The 16,931-nt window shown below is 51.8% G+C and overlaps 1 protein-coding gene across 4 annotated transcripts in view; it reads left to right on the top strand.

Moving 5' to 3' along the window:
* The window catches only part of TBC1D14 (TBC1 domain family member 14), a 104,854-nt gene that overhangs the window by 62,173 nt on the left and 25,750 nt on the right, over positions 1 to 16,931 (top strand). For 3 of the 4 annotated variants that reach the window (XM_045881530.3, XM_064584238.1, XM_045881532.3), the window contains exons 4-7: positions 10,232 to 10,350; positions 12,523 to 12,605; positions 14,055 to 14,172; positions 16,060 to 16,166. In XM_045881530.3, the coding sequence (XP_045737486.1) occupies positions 10,232 to 10,350; positions 12,523 to 12,605; positions 14,055 to 14,172; positions 16,060 to 16,166 (427 nt within the window). Of the gene's footprint in view, positions 1 to 3,115; positions 3,268 to 10,231; positions 10,351 to 12,522; positions 12,606 to 14,054; positions 14,173 to 16,059; positions 16,167 to 16,931 lie in introns of those variants that run through there. The other variant, XM_045881533.3, reaches the window with a different exon arrangement.

Here is a 16,931-nt window from a genome sequence, read left to right as displayed (position 1 = left end):
CCTGTGGTATAGTTGTTGTCTGCTTGCTGGTCTGTGAGTGATGCAGAGGGCAGGGACTGTGTTCATCTTTGTTCCTCGGGCCAAGCACCAGAAGTGTGTGGATGGCTGGAGGAAGGAAGGAAGGGAGAAATGACTGATAGCACAGATGCTCCGTGTGTCCTCTGTACCATGTATTTTGTTGGCCTTCAGTGGTGAAGAGACCACCAGAGTCCCCGCTCTCAGAGGTTTTCTGGTCCCCTGAAGGAAATATATCTTTTTTTAAAAGATTTTATTTATTTATTTGAGAGAGAGAGAGCACAAGCAGGGGGAGAGGCAGAGGGAGAAGCAGACTTCCCGCTGAGCTGGGACCCTGATGCAGGACTCGATCCCAGGACCCTGGGATCATGACCTGAGCCAAAGGCAGACGCTTAACTGACTGAGTCACCCGGGCGCCCGGAGGGAAATACATCTTAAATAAACATGTAATTACAAGTGTGATTAGTGCTGTGAGCAAACGGAAGCTGATGTTGGGAGAGAATGATGGGGCCTTGTTCTGGCTCCAGCGGGCAGGGCAGGGGCAGCTTCTGTGCCAGTGACTATTTATGACATGATCTGAAGGATGGTCACCAGCCATTGCATAGTGTCTTTCGCTTGTGAAGAAAAACTCTAAACCTACAGAAGGATTCCAGGAATAATTCAGTAAGCACCGTATATGCTCCGCTGAGATTGAACAGTCGTTGACATGAGGCTATTCATTTTATTGTGCCTCTGTTTTTTTTAAATGGAATCATTTGAAAGTAAGTTGCAGGTATTGTGACATCTTACCCCTAAATACGTCAGCATACAGGTCTTCAGGGTGACATTCTCGTATATCAGCATGAGGGTGTTATCACACCTAGGAGAATGATCAGTAATTCCATTTGACCGTGACCATGTTCACGACCAGACCACATTCTGCTTTTCCCCAGTTGCACCAAACTGTTCTTCATGAACCAGAATGCAGTCAGGCTTGTGTATTGCCCTTAGTTTTTTGTTCCTTTATTCTCTTAGTATAAAACAGTCATTCTGCCATTTTTTTGTGACATTCACCTTTTCCTTTTTCCCTCTCTCCCTCCCTCTCTCTCTCCCTTTCTCTTTCTTTTTCTCTTTTTCTTTCTCTCTCTCTCTCCTTTTCTTTCCTTCCTTTCTTCAACCATGGGTCAAAGATTCATTTAACACATTGAGAAGTTGAGTGAGATGGTAAAATTGATTGTAAGGGCATTCGAGAAACTAGGTATTTATTGGCATAAAAACAAGAAAAGAATTAGAATAAGATTGTTAGGTTAGATTTAAACCAACAGACTGGTGGGGAGAAGAAAATAAAACCTCTGGAGTTGTTTTTTCTATTGGACATCGATCTACAAGTTAGTGTGTCTATCGCATTTTCCAGGCTCTAATAAAGTAATAAATAGCAGGGACACATCCTCCTGGAGGACTGAATAAACTTCTGGTGGACGTGTTAAAAGTGCCCAGGTATGAACTGAAAGGACATCCCACCCCCCAATGCTTTTGTCTTCCAAATTTTGAGTAATTTCTCTTAAGGCTTTCCCTAATCCTTCCATCCAGAATCAACCTCTCCACCTTTATCCTTTTATTACTTTTTGAAACAGCTTTATTGAAGTATAATTACCGTAAAATTCCTCATTGTCCATGTTCAGTGATTTTTAGGAAATTCATGCAGTTGTGCAACTGTCCGCGCACTCCAGTATTAGGATGCTTTTCTCTAGAAAGTTCCTTCAGGCCTGTTGGAGTGGGTCTCCACTCCCTCCTCAAGCTCCAGGCAAACACTAATTTGCTTTCTCTCTAGAGATTTGCCTTTTAAAGAAACTTCACAGACACGGAATCCTGCAGATTATCTTTGGTGGGTCTTTCACTTGGGGTTTGCCTGCATAGTGCCTGCGTCCATGGTGCCTTCCTGTCCATCAGTGTCCTCCGTTAATGTGCGGTGGCGTTATGAGTATTTGCATCAAATCTCTTTGCGGACGAGCGTTTTAGGTCTCTTGGGCGGGTTCCCAGGGGCGTGGTCGGTGTACGGAACTGTGTAGGGGACTGCCAGACTCTTCCAAAATGGCTGCACCTGCCAATGACCACGGCAGTTCCAGGCTGTGCACATACACCCCGTTCCTCCTCCTCCTCCGTCTTTGCGAGTGTAGTCGGGTGGCTCTCATAGGCTTCTTCGAGTGAAGAAGTTTCGGGTGGCGAGTTGGGAATGCGGTTCTCCGGGGAAGGCCCGGTCCTCCTGGTCCGGGCACTTACGAATTTACACCCCAGGGGCGTCTTGCGTTGTCTCGGACTGAGTTTGTTCAGCCCTTGGACGTTGGACCCACGGGCTGCCCAGAAAGAATTTTGCCCCCGCGCAGATTCTAAGGATTTCTGTAAATCGAGGTACAATTTACGAACAGTGGGACGCTCTCCTGTGAAACGCGCTCTTGGTTGGCTTGGATGAGCGCGCGGAGTGGTCGGTGGTGTCACCGCGCACGGAGTCTCAAGGCCCTTCCACCGACCCCCCGGAGCAGTCGTGAGTCCGGTTTCTATCAGGATGGGTTTGGGTGTGCAGCCTGACGTTCGGATCGAACGCATCCGGCTGCGGAAAAACGGGGAGCAACCGTGTAGAGAATAAAAGTGGCTCGTAGCCCACTACCCGGAGCTGGGTCGTGTGGGCATTTTACACAGCTCCTTTGGTGACACAGGTTTCTTACTTTATTTTTTTTATTTTTAAAGATGTTTATTTGACCCAGCGGAATCACAAGTAGGCAGAGCGGCAGAGGAGAAGCGGGCTCCCCGCTGAGCAAAGACGCAGGATTCTCATTTTAAAAAGCGTCCCGGGGCAGAGCTTTGCGCGTGCTCGCTGTTTCGCCGCTTCCTCCGTGGAGCGTGCGTCCCCCGGCGCGAGGCTGCTGTGCTGCGGTGGCACGCGTCCCTGTCCCTCGGTGCGAGCCGCGGGGCGGCGGGTGTGCACCGGGGGGCGGGGGGCGGAGGGAGCCGGGGGCCCTGAGCCCGCCCCGCCCCCAGCGCGCGCCCCTCGCCCGCGAGCCAGGCCTGACGCGCCGACGCGGAGCGCGCGATCGGATGGGCGGCGCGGCATCTGCGCGCCACTGAGCGGCCTGCCGCCCCCGCCCGCGCCCGCGCCCGCGCCCGCGCCCGCCGAGCCGCGTCCGAGCCGCCGCCCGAGGCCCCCGGAGCCGCCCGCCGAGCCCGCCCGGGCATGGAGCCGCCGGCCGCGCGCCCCTGAGCCCCGCGGCGTTCATGGTGAGTGCGGCCGGCCCGGGCGCCTGCGTGGGTGCGTGCGTGTGCGTGTGTGTTGCACACGACTGCTCCAGTGAGCGAGCCTTGCACGCGGCCCCCGTGTTCCCCGCGTGCCTCCCAGCGGGCTTTGTGTGTGCGCTTTTGCGAGCTGTTCTCCCAGGGGTCGGTGTTAGCGGGGGCCGTGGGGCCGTGGGAGGCCGAGGGGGCGAGCCGCCGCGTCCTGATCGTTGTCACCCCGCAGGGGACTGCAGCCTGTTCTGCGACTCGGGCCAGGCCCGGCCCCCCTCTCCCAGGCCAGGGGGCCCTTGCCCGTGGTCCTGGGGGAAGCCTTTGTGTGGGGGGCGGCAGGGGGCAGCCTGCACCGCTTGGTCAGGTGGCAGCAGCCGCCAGGCTTGGTAAAACCCGCAGTTCATCTTGAACGCGTTGCGTTCACCAGACCGCATATTAACTTCTGTGTTCTCCGTGTTTTGTAAGGAGCACAGCAATTACAAGAGGTTCCCGACGGTTGCTTTCCCAAATGCCTTTTCGGGTAAGGTGGAGAACGCTCTCCGCGAACAGCGCTGCAGGGCGAGCAGCCCGGGAGGTCCTCAGGGGGCCTTTTTGCTGTGAGGTCAGGCCGCCGTGGCCACCAGGACGGTCTCCGGGAAGGCTGAGCACTTGTGCGACCTGGACGGGCCACTCTTCCGAAAATGTCCAGACCAGCGCCCCCCTCCCCCAGAACTGCCTGTTACCCATGGCAAAGTGTGAAACCAGCCGTGGCCTTCCAGGCGCTTCCCTGTCGCGGCGTTTTCCCCACGGCCCTGTTGAGTACCCCTCCTAGTGGGAAATACTGAGAAGGGTAATTTTTTAGTAACACGACAACGGAAAAAATTCCCAGCCATTTTCTGGGCACCTGCGGCGGCTCTTACGGTAATCTGTTTTCACAGGAAGGGCGTTTTCACAGGAAGGGTGAAGGAATGCGCTCAAGGTCACGCTGCCGGCGGTGGTCCTTGAGGTTGAGGTTGAGACCCAGGCCTGCGCCGCGCCGGCGCTTCCCCTGCAGGCTGCCTGGGCCCTTGGCCTGTGCAGGTGTGGCTGCTGCCCTGCCGTGGTCGGTGGGTCATGTGGATCGTATGGGGACCACAGCTGTCTTGCTGGAAACGGCCAACCTTGCCACGGTATGCAGTTGAGTCAAGGACTGAAGCACAGCTCTTGGCTGACGGCGGAGTCTTCCAGGCAGCCAGAGGGCTTCCATTTCTGGCCACGCTCTCCTGGCGCTGTCCGTAGCATTGACGACCCTTCCTGCCGTCCTGCCAGGAATGCTTTTTTTTCATCATTTGAGAAGCTTGATCTTTGTCCTCTTAAAACAAAGGTCTCCCGAGGCCACCTTTGGTTTTCCTTTTTAATGGCAAGTTAAACACTTACCTCAGGAGGCTGTCACCCTTATCCTCGCCCTCGGCACTGCTCCGATCACACACGGGCTGTGGATCCCGCCGTGGGGCGCATCTAACGGGCTTGCCACGCCTCTCACAGGTTACTTTCCAGCTCTGCACCAAGTCCAGCTTCTCCCTCTTGGGACTAGTCCCACCAGCTCTAGGTAGCTTGCTGTTGAGACTTTGACTCAGCATCCCACATGATGCGCTCGCCCTGACCCACGGATGAGCCTGCCCGAGTGCGTCCCTGGGCTGCTGCTTGCCCTGTCAGGATGCCTCTCCCGCACCCAGCCCAGATCTTCCCTGTCCTTTGTGCACTCGCATGGCACCCTTTATGAGATGCCTTCCTTGATTCCCGCAGCCGTAGACATCGGTCCTAGGGCTTGCTCTCTTGTGGCATTTTTCCTGATCTGCTCCCATCAGCTCTGCTGCCATCTTACTGCCCCTCCCAGAGCCCTTCAAGGCTGAGGTCTGGGTCTCCTCAAGTGCCGGCCCCATGTGGTCCCTTCACAGATGAGGTCCCTTTCCCTTTTCCTCCTGCCTGCTAAATCTGTTTTGCTTACGGTCCCTGAATGAACCTGGGGCCCTGCTCCTGCCTCCTGGCTTTTTTCCTGACCCTTTGCTGGGTCATCAGACCACACCCACAGCTCAGCCCCTGGTTCCTTGTGGCAGGTTTGTTTGCTGCTCTAGCTGGTGTTGGTCTGGTCTTCTCAGCAGGATACGTGGTAAACTCCTCAGGGCAGGGGCTGTGGCCTACCATGCTTACAAATGAGTGGCTTGTAAACTTTGTTGACCCCCATCCCTCCTCCCCCCCAGACATTTTGAAACTCTGGACGCAGATATAGCTAGTATAGAACTGGTAACTAGGATAGAGCTGAAAGAAACTGTCCTTACTATGTGGACTCTGCATTTTTTTAAAATTGTTTGATTTTTAAAGAAAATGTTGACATTACTGCCTAAACTGATTTATCACTGGAACTTTGAAAAACCCTGTTCTCAATTCCCTCTGTGGCTGGGCAGGGTGTTGGCAGGTTGATTTGTGCTGAGCAGCCTGCAGGCTCATCAAAACTTGATCCCATAGGGGTCCCAAGAAGAGAAGAAACTTTGTGAGGATAGATTGGCCTGAGGCTGGGCCTGGTCCACAGAAGGGGCTCACGCTTTAGTGGCAGCTGCGGAACGGGCCTCACTTCACCTCCTCCCAGGCGCCTTCACGGTTGATGCCTTTTCAGAGATGAGGAAGCAGGCTGAGTGAGGAGCAAGAGGACTTGCCCCAGGTCAGAACCAGGCTTACAACTCACTGTTCACTTCCAGAGACCTGGCTCTTACCCCATCACATGCCACCCCTAACGCTGATAAGTCATGGCCAAAAGTTGGTTCTCCAGGGATGCTTTATTTGCAGCCCTCCCTCCCATTCTCCCCAAAGGATTCTTCTTTTTCTTCTTTTTTTTTTTTTTTTTCTGGTTAAACAATGATTTTATTGCTTGAGTGCGTAGACAAATTTATGCAACCAGGGCAGAGGCTGTGGGTGACTCGTATTTCCAACTGAGGGGAAGGGACAGGACTCTCTTGGTCTTACGAATATCGAGCCAACCACTAAACATGGCTCTGGGTCAGAATGAGCCGGAGTTTAGCATCCTTATCCTTTCTGTTCCTCTCATGCTGCTTTCAAACAGCAACAGCTTTCTTTTTTTCTTTTTTTCTTTTTTTTTTTAAAGATTTTATTTATTTATTTGACAGAGATAGGGAACACAAGCAGGGGGAGGGGCAGAGGGAGAAGGAGAAGCAGACTGCCGGCTGAGCAGGGAGCCCAATGCCGGGACTCCATCCCAGGAGCCTGGGACCACGACCTGAGCCAAAGGTAGACGCTCAACCCACTGCGGCACCCAGGCACCCCGCAACAGCTTTCTTAATTAAATGATAGGGATCCTCAGGAAGATCAGGAGCAAGTCCTTTGAACTTCAGGATTCTCCAGGTTTTATTTGCCTGTCACAGAAAGCACTTGGGCAAGGCCACACGAGCCTCTCGGGATCACACCAGTTCCTGAGGGAGTCAGGCCCTTCTCAGCCAGTGTGTACATCTGTTTCTCCGTATCCTCAGCCAGGTGGGGACGCTGGGCGGTGAGGCAGGGCTGGCTGGATCGGGCCCTTCTCGGGAGCGGGTGTGCAGCCCATGGTGGCCGCGGTCGCGCAGCGGAAAAGGGCAGTCAGTCCTTTCTGGTTTCTAAAGTCGGTTTGTCGTATTGGGAATATGAGCTAACTGTTGACACCTCCATGTGAGCCTCTGGAAGAACTAGGTGTGGAGCAAGACCTGTGACCGTTTCCAGTGCAATTTACACCTGCAATGCTGTTTGGAGTTTTGGAAAGGCTTTCCTTTCGCTTTCAAGTATGGGCAGGACAGGCCGCCTCTGTTTTTGTTTTGTTGTGTTTTGTTTTGTCTTAATCATGCAGTGCTCTCTGTGATTAAAACAAAAGTATTTGCCCTACATCTGCCCTTAATTCAATATTACAGGTTTCTGTCATGGTTGAAAGCTTTCTTTAGACAGAATGTGAGTGATTGAATTACTTCCGCATCATGTCTGTGAGCATTTCTCATGCATTCTGGAGAGTGCTGGAAACTGTGGCTGCAGAGCCAGATGCTTGGCTTCTGATCCCAGCCCCCCGCTCCCCAGCCAGGCCATTCGCTGACATCTCTGGGCCTGCACCTTCCCTCTGTGACATGGGGACAGAGGTGGTGGCTCCTCGCACAGAGGGCTGGGCGGGAAGGTGACCTGTGTGTGTCACGTCCGCGCAAAGCTCTCTGCTCATTCACGGAGCTGTTTGTACTTGTTGTAACAGAGCTTCCGAGTGCTAACTGAAGAGACCTGATATTTTTTGGTTACGAATCAGGGCATTTGGTTAACTTTACTCCTTTTTGTGTTTGTGCTGTTTGCAGACTTTGCAGGCTCCTTGATTGTTTGGCCCAAGAGCTAGCTTGCTAGCTTGCTTGCTTGCTTGCTCGCTCACTCCCTCCCTCCTTCCCTCCTTCCCTCCCTCCCTTGTTTCAGGTCTAAGGGTAATGGCATTCAGCAACCAGGGCTACACTTTATCAAGAACTTCCTGTGCGCCAGGCCTCTCCCTGTTCCTTAGATAGTCCTCTCTGGTTGGTATGGCTTCTCTTCCGTTTCTGCACATGCGGACATGAAGCTCAGGGATTCTAAGTAAGTGTTTTGCTGGAGGTCACAGCTGGTTCTTGGTGGATCTGAATTTTATCCCACACCGATCTGGCTCCAGGGGCCACACCTAACCTGTGTAGGACTGGGCCTTTTCCCTCTAAAACTGCACACCTGTTTGAGTGTATTCACAAAGAGATTGGGCTGGCACAGAGTGGTCAACCCCAGCCCCTTGCTGGCTGTGTACTTGGGGGTAAGACACTTCACCCTGAGCCTCAGTTACCCTATCTGTAAAATGGGGCGAGACTTGCCATGGAGATTGTTACGGAGATAGAATGAGACAGTATGTGTAAAGCACACAAAAGCAAATGGAAATGGGTGTCCACATTCTGGGACATTTAACTTGGGGCTTGTCATCTCTGGCCTTGGCATATAGTTCACTAGACCATGGTCAGCAGATGAGTAGCACCTTACAGGGCATTCATTACTAATTGTTGTGAAAATGCAACATGCCTCAGAATCTTGCTCAACACACAGCTTTTGGTAGATTGTCTATAAAATCCAAGACTTTGACATCCTGGTGCTAGATGTGAAGCTTCCAGTGGCGTGATGCTGTGTTAGGTCACAGCTGAGGGCCTGAAACAGTGTGTGCTCAGGTGTTGACTCGATGAAAAAAGGAGTCTGTTTTCCCACTTTGGGGTAGGCAGAAGTCATTTTGGTATTTCTGTGGGACCATTTCCTGGTAGACCGCGATGGCATCTAATCTTGTGCCCCCAGATGCACAGAAACTGCCCCACCCACCTGCTTCTTGGTGTACCCCTTCTCACAGCCTGTGTGTTTTGAGGAAATAAATACACCTTTCTACTTTTTAGAAGCTTCTATAGGCTCTTGTGGTTGAGAGAATAATTGCTGGCCAAATCATGTTACCAGTAACAACCCCCTTGGCAGTGAGTGTCAACTTAATTCATTTTGCAATTAATTGCTTTCCACTCATGATATTGCTTCTGTTGTTATCTGGAATGGTTATTTAAATCTTGGGTTAGCTATTCATTTGTCTGTCCTGTCTTGCCAATTAGATTGTCTTCCCTTAAGTGGGAGGATCCCGAGAGCCTCATCTGTAGGCAATAAGAAAGTATTGGTTCTTTTTTTCTTTTGGGCAGAGGGCTAAGAGCGCGTACACACATGCACGCTGTTTCTGAAGCTAGACTCTTTGGTCCCAGCTTGCTTGACTCTCCTGAACTCTTCTGGTTGGGCATTTGGAATGTGGGTCACCAGGTGTGACCAGGGGACACATTAGTTACCCAGTGCTGGTGAGGCTGCTCATGGCACAAATATTTATGTAACAACTTGCAGTCATGGCTTCATACAAAGATGTTAAAGAATTTTTTTTTATGTTTCTGCTTTTAAGAAAATGAAACTGCATTTGCACAACGTGGATGGACCTGGAATGTGTTATGCTAAGTGAAATAAATCAGACTGAGAAAGACAAAATACCCTCTGATTTCACATATATGTGGAATGTAAAAAACAAAACAAATGAGTAAACAAACAAAAAGCAGAATCAGATCCATAATACAGAGAGCACACTGATGGTTGCCAGATGGGGGCGGAGGGACTAGGTGGGTGAAGGGGAGTGGGAGACACAGGCTTCCAGTTATAGAATGAATAAGTCATGGGAACAAAAGGCCCAGCACAGGGAACAGAGTCAATGATACTGTAAGAGCGTTGTATGGTGACAGGTGGCCGCCACACTCGTGGTGGGCACAGGTAACATATAGAGAAGCTGAATCACTGTGTTGTACACCTGAAACTAAGGCGACATTGTGTGTCAACTGTACTTCAGTAAAAAAAATATATGAAAAGAAACACTTTTAATCATCTTCTGCAAAAAATGTTTAACCTTTTCTCATTTCAGAAACTGTTTGAAGGGCTAACAAAAATACATAAAATGCCATGAGATAAAAGGAAGGAAAGGGGTTTGAAATTTTGGTTGGAAGTGGGTAGGAGATGAAGCCAGGGGGTCAGATGAATGCTGGAGCTTGGCTATTGCTCTGGCTTCAAGCTTCCCAGTGGTCACTGCAATAACGAACAGAGGTTGACATTGTCCAGAAGCCAGAAGACACCTCTTACCCTGGAGAAGCGCAGAAAGCCTGAGGTGGGACTGCTGGGATGGTGGGCCTCAGTGACCACCCCCTCCCCCAGCAGCAGGGGAGGCCGCAGTCCTCACTGCAGAGCTGTATGACCCCTTTAGTTGCCAATGTGTCCTTCTGAAAAGGAAGTATTTTGGATGTGCTATCCTCAAAGTGACTTGAAAGACTTCATTACAAAACCGCTTTCTTGCACTCAGAGAGGCTTCATAATATCAGAACTGGCGAGGTCCAGAGTTACCCTTGTTTCTTTGTCCCAGGAATATGAAGACAAGGCTGGACGACCTAGCAAGCCACCCTCTCCAAAGCAGAATGTGAGGAAGAATCTCGATTTTGAGCCACTGTCCACCACCGCACTCATCCTGGAAGACAGACCAGCGTGAGTCTTTTTTTTTTGACAGAGAGAGACACAGCGAGAGAGGGAACACAAGCAGGGGGAGTGGGAGAGGGAGAAGCAGGCTTCCCGCCGAGCAGGGAGCCCGATGTGGGGCTCGATCCCAGGACCCCGGGATCATGACCTGAGCCGAAGGCAGATGCTTAACGACTGAGCCACCCAGACGCCCCCCAGCGTGAGTCTTAAAAAGAATCTCTAGAACGTTTGCTCGAGTTGATAAGTACAATTTGCTGATCACCTCTGTGTTACAAAAGAGCTCAGGTCACCATAGGGAAGAAGAAAGAGTAAGCCCTAGCACATATTAAAATCCTCAGTTCCTCATTATTTCCTATAACATGTGTGCTATAATAATAATAATAAAGAATTGATTTGCAAAACCGTCCTTTAACGCAGAAGTTTTGACAAAGGTTTTCCATTGAGGTGGTTTTTCATTTTAATTTAGCATTTAGAAATACTAAGTAGCCACTGTAAATTATGGGCTGGCTCCTGACGGTAAGAAGCGCAGGGAAGTGTCCTGCAATGGGGGTGTTGCGGGGGCATCCCAGCGTCGTAGGACAGCTCCTGGCCTGGCCAGCTGGCTTCTTGGGGGTCGGCGGTACGTGGGCTGAGTGATCTTACCAGGCCTGCCTCTCCCTAGGCCTCTAGTGTCCATCGGTGGATAAGATGGGCTTTGATGACTGGTTCACACATCGCCTTTGGAGGTCTCAGTGAGGTAAAGGGACTGTTGCATTGTCCCAGGCCACAGATTGTCTCTCTTTAAGTATGGAGCTTCCATGAACATTGTGTTCGAGTAGAAAGATCCCACAGCTTTGAAAAGAGGGAGAAAGAGAGCTTGTTAAAACAGTGGTTCCTTAGGTCCCTGCCTACCCTGAAATCTAAAACTGATGAAATCTAAAGAAGAAATGGGTTTTCTTCTTCCTTTTTTTTTTAAGATTTTATTTAATTATTGAGAGAGAGAGAGAGTGCGTGCACATGTGAGTGGGGGGAGAGGGGGAGAGAGAATCGCAAGCAGACTCCATGCCAAGTGCGGAGCCCAATGCGGGGCTCAATCTTGTGACCCCGAGATCACGACTTTGAGCAGAAATCAAGAGTTGGATGCCTAACTAACCCAGAAATGGGTCTTCTAATGTTAACTCTCGGTCCGTGGCAATTGTGGCTGTGTGGTGGATGGGGAGAGTCCTGCAGTGCAGGAATAGAAAGATGATGGGGACCCAGAAGGAGCCCATTCGGGACCACCCTCCCAGCACTGTCAGAAGGCTCCATGCCGGGGTGCCAGGGTGGCTCAGTTGGTTAAGCGGCTGCCTTCGGCTCAGGTCATGATCTCAGGGTCCTGGGATCGAGCCCTGCGTTGGGTTCCCTGCTCAGTGGGGAGCCTGCTTCTCCCTCTGCCTGCTGCTCCCTCTGCTTGTGCTCTCTCTCTCTCTCTGTGTCAAATAAATAGATAAATAAAATCTTAAAAAAAAAAGGCGCCATGCCCTCCGGCAGAAAGCCGGGCGGTCATTCAGAATATGCTGGAACGCGGGCTGCTCTGTTTGAGGAGCACAGCAGCGGGACCTGCCGCCTCCCAGGTGTCGAGCACCCGCAAATTCACCAGCACGTTTCTGGAAGAGCCTGTGCGTTTGAGTTTTTTTACCCAGGAACAAATTGCACATCCATTTAGATGCTCAGAACTGTGATGCACATTTGTATGTAAAAGAAACAAAATAGATGAGCTCAATGAGCCCATAGTGGATACAAAGCTCGCACCCCTGAGAAACTGGTCGGGGAGCGGATTCATCCAAATGTGCGACACTTGCCGTTAGGATCCCTACTTCCTGGTCACTGTGACAGCTGGGGTGCACTGTGGTCAGCACACGGTCGCCCTGGAGCCCGACTGAAGAATCCCGGGAGATCAGCGTTGATGGGAGCTGTGGGCAACTGTTCCTTTCTTTCTACTAATCTTTCTCCTTCAGGGTTTTTTAATAATGAGCTTGTTTTATTTCTGTAAGTAAATATTTTTAGTTTATGAAATTGCTGCGTATTGGGTCATCTTAGCAAATGTAGTTTTTTGGTCTTTTGAGTTTTTCATTTTTTTTAGTAAATGATTCTTCAAGTTTTATTTTTCCAAGACTTTTATTTGATGTTTCTAATAGTGAAAATCCTCTATTTTCTATCAAGAAACCTCCCAGCGAAGCCAGCTGAAGAAGCTCAGAAACACAGGCAGCAGTATGAAGAAATGGTGGTTCAGGCCAAGAAACGAGGTAATGGAATCTGCACATGTTGGTTATGTAAGACGGCACGAGATTTCGTGTCTTTCAGGAGATTTTCTTTTTACCTCCTGGAGCCCTAGATCCTGAACTTTGGTGGATGCCTAAATATTTTGAAATTTGTAATTTTCCATCAAAAGCATGTTTCCACTAAAACTGTCCATTCCCGGTAGCTTTCTTCAAGGCGATAACACTTTGGTGGTTTTTTTTTTTTTTTTTTGAAGATTTTATTTATTTGTCAGAGAGAGAGAGAGAGCAAGTGAGCGCAAGCAGGGGGAACGGCAGGCAGAGGGACAAGCAGACTCCCTGCCGAGCAGGGAGCCCGATGTGGGACTTGAACCCAGGACCCTGGGGTCATGACCTGAGCCAAAGGCAGATGCTTAACTGACTGAGCCACCCAGGGGTCCCAAGGAGATAACACTTTGAATTTACACAAGAAAAGAGATCACTTAGGACAGAAGTTCTAGGTTTGGGTAAAGCTTCAGCCCAAGGTGATGGGCAGACTTCCTCCCCTCTCTGGGCTCCGCTTTCCTCATTTACAAGAAGATGTGATTGGGTTTGATAAAATCCATGCAACACTTAAAAACTCTAAGGTGGCAGCATATTTAAAAAGTATACGTAATAAACACAGTGTGGCCCCATGCCACAACGAATATTAAGCATAAACCGGAAGGACATTTGTTCTGACACCTGCTGCAGTGTGGACAGGTCTTGAGGGCATTTTGCTCAGTGAAATCAGGTACTCACTCAGGGACACATATTGTATGATTTTACTGACATGAAGCCCCCAGAGCAGTCAGCATCCTAGAGATGGAGAGTAGAATGGTGTGGAGCTTCAGTCGGGGAAGGTGAGAAAGTTCTGGAGGTGGATGGTGCCGACGGTCGCACAACCATGTGAACGTACTCAGTGCCCCTGGTTGTACACCTGAAATGGTTAGAATGCTACTGTTTGTTTTAGGTGTTTTACCACCGTGAAAGAAATACCGCAAAGCATGGGTAGATTAAGATGCATGGTATTTCCCAGAGTTGCTCCTCACAAGCTAGGAGTTGTGCCTGAGCCGTGAGAGGCGAGGCTAGAGGTTTGATTGGGAAGGAGATCTGGCAGGCAGCACAGGGGGCGTCTGGTGGTTGGCAGTGTTCTAGGTTTTGGTTGGGGTGGTCGTTTATGGGTTTCTCCCTTGTGGTAGTTCAACTGTGTTCTTACTTGTGTACTCTTCTGTCTGTGCGTTCTACTTAAAAACTCACTGAGAGGTAGATGAGGCCTAAACATTCTACACCCCATGAGGCCTGAAACGGGTGTTGGGAGGGAAGCTTCGCAGCTCCACTTCGGTCACTTTTTCTGGGGGGGTTTCGCAGCGGGACTCTGAGCAAAGTCACCCTGCGTGGAAGCAGCAGGGGTCGGTTAACAGGTGCTCTCTTCTTGCTTGTGATCATGGTTTGCAGAGGTGAAGGAGGCCCAGCGGAGGAGAAGGCAGCTGGAGGAGAGGTGCCGACTGGAGGAGAGCATTGGCAACGCCGTCCTCACCTGGAACAACGAGATTTTGCCTAACTGGGAAACAATGTAAGCTGTGGTGTGGCGGGCACAGCTCGATGGCCAGGTGTTTCCCTCTAGAACCTACCGCAAGTGGCCGTGTAACCGGAGCTCCTGTCATAGGCTTCGGTGGATTTACCTTACACTTATGTGGCGTGGGGTCTCCCTTCCAACCTTGGTTCAGCCCTGCCTGCTGTTCCTTGCCTGGACACTGTGACATCCCCCATCTGACCCCCAGATTGTCTTTGCTCAGTGTCCTGAGGGATCTTCTAAAGCCCAGGTCTGTGTCCGTTGTCCCCTGCCCAGTGTAGAATGTCTGTGACTTCCTACTACTTTGTATACAGTATGAATTCCTTTGCTTAGCTGGTGGGATCTTTTGTGAGATAACCTGCTCCTTCCTCTCTAGGCTCACAGCTTTCCTGCCTGGATGAGCCCTCTCCTTAGGGAGCCGCAGGACCTTTGCATGTTCTATCCCCTCTGCTTAGCATGCTCTTGCCCTGTAACGCCTCATCCAGCTAACCCTTCGTTCTCTAAAGCTCAGGCTTCCTTGGGGAAGACTTTGCTGCCCAGGTGACTGTGGGAGACCCCTGGCTACACTGCACCCATCTGCTCCAGCATCTGTTGTCCTCTGAGGATGGGGATGGGGTCTGTGAGGACACCCCCAGTGGCCAGTACCCAGCAGAGTCTGGCAGCTGCTGTCATCTTAACACCCAAGGGACAGCTATAGATCTGTTCTTCCTGCACGTTCAGAATGGGGGAGGGGCAGCGTGTGGACAGCAGTCCCAGTCCCAAGGCCAGGAGCAGACGCGGGTGGCTCCTTCTGGGCCTCAGCCCATTAGTGGGCACTGCCGGGGAGCGTGGATGCGAGTTTCCCTTCAGGCTTGTCCCTTTCCACTTGAGCTGGATGTTAGGATGTTGGGGACTTGCTTCTGGCACTTTCCTGGGTGTTACTGGCTCTCGTTACAGGGGTCCCCAGACAGCCCTGTTGAGGATCTCTGCTAAGAAAACAGGCTATCTTGGAGCCCGATTTTTCTAGGCAGTGTCTTTAACAGGCTGGACACAGGAAATACTTTCTCTCAAAGGGGACCCAGGAACAGAGTGGAGGTGCTCAGAACCCCTAGGCTGTGTCCCTGTGTGGCTGCAGAACCCCCTGCCCCTGCAGTGCCTCCTGCCGTGGCCGATGCTTGATGTGAGCTAGACGTGGGCGCTTCCACAGCAGCCCGCATTTAGTGCACTGGCTGGGTGCCTCTGTGCCCTGTCCCACTTGACCTTCACAGCGCCCTTCTGGGGGGAGGGTGTCAGCAGCTGGGTGGCAGAGGGGAGAAGTCATCTGCTCTGGGTTCGGCAGGTAAGGCTGGAATTGGGATGCAGACCTGGTTTCGGTCAGAGCAGCCCGTGCTCTTCCCCGCTGTGCTGCGCTGAGAAGCCCCAGGGGAGCCCTGGCACCTTCACGTTAGTCCCGGCTGTTGGCGGTGCGTGAGCATCGTGGCCCGCACACCTCCGCGTCTCCACTGCCAGCGGGATTGGGCAGCTCACTCCCCGAGTGACTGGCCTGCGTGCAGTGCGGTGGCCGGCTGCTGGGCTCTCGGGGCTCCCCAGCACCCCCACGCCGTGCCCAGCTATCTGCGGTTCCTGCAGCGGCCCGGGTTCTTTCTTGCTCCATGCCTTCTGCTCTGAAAGCCCTTCCCGTCCGTTACCTGCTTAAACTGCTGCCGGTCACTCAGGATTCAGCTCCCGAACAGCCGTTGTTGTTGCTCTCCCGGCCTCCGGAACGCTGGGCTGCAGCTCCCCGAGGGCAGGGGCTGCACATGCAACTCCGTATCCCCTGCTCTTCTGGTCTGGGGCTGGGCGCACAGGTAGCCAGATGTTTCTTCATGGAGAACAAACTCCTAAATCCACGCTTCCGTTTTTGTGCAGGTGGTGCTCTAGAAAAGTTCGAGATTTATGGTGGCAGGGAATCCCTCCCAGTGTGAGAGGCAAAGTCTGGAGCTTAGCCATTGGCAACGAGTTAAACATCACCCATGGTGAGTAGCTTGCCTTATCCTAGGCTTGGAGAATGTATCCTCTCCCCCTGCCTCCTTCCAGCCCCAGTCCTCTGGCTTCTCCCGTCCCCTCTGCCCCGTGAGGAAGAAAGGTAGCCACTGTCGTGAGTCTTTTGAGAGGCCTGGTAACTGTGTCCTCCAGGAGGGAGAGACAGCGGGGCAGCCAGGGTCACTCCTACGTGCCTCAGTTACCTGGGAGTCCCAAGCACACGCCTCCCTTCTTCCTGATACCTGTCCTCTTCCCTGAATAGACAGGGTGGCACATACGGGTTTCAAAGCAGCGGTGGGCTGGGTCACGTCAGGATCTCTTCTCCAAGTGCTGTGGAAAGCCAGGCTTGATGGGGACATGACAGTGGAAGGAAGGTGGGTGTTCTTTTTGTGGAGGCATTCTATCTAGGGTACTGTGGGGTTTTTTCGCAACATTTTGTTCCAGGCAGCTTATATATAAGCACCATAGAAGGACAGTTGCTGTGCCAGGCCTGGGGTCCCTGAGTCCTAGTAGCCGAAGTCCAGAGGGGAGGTTGAGATCTGTACTCCGCTTTCTTCGGGCTGTTTGTCTTTCTGGATGCCCCGTGCGGTGTGCAGGTGATCATCCCCCAGCAGCCGCGCGCGCCCCGGACTGGCTTCCTGCTCCGTGCCCGGCACCCCGCGAGGCTGCACCCCCAGAGGGAGATTGACACTGGAGCTCAGACACTTAGAATCTAGTGCTTCGTAACTGGCGGTCACTCGTTCTCCCTTTTCTCCCTG

Source organism: Mirounga angustirostris, unplaced genomic scaffold (genome assembly GCF_029215605.1).
Source record: "Mirounga angustirostris isolate CCGP_5_RB_7025 unplaced genomic scaffold, mMirAng1.0.hap1 SCAF_2, whole genome shotgun sequence".
Taxonomy (NCBI): domain Eukaryota; kingdom Metazoa; phylum Chordata; class Mammalia; order Carnivora; family Phocidae; genus Mirounga; species Mirounga angustirostris.
This window is presented reverse-complemented; position numbering and strand designations above follow the sequence as displayed.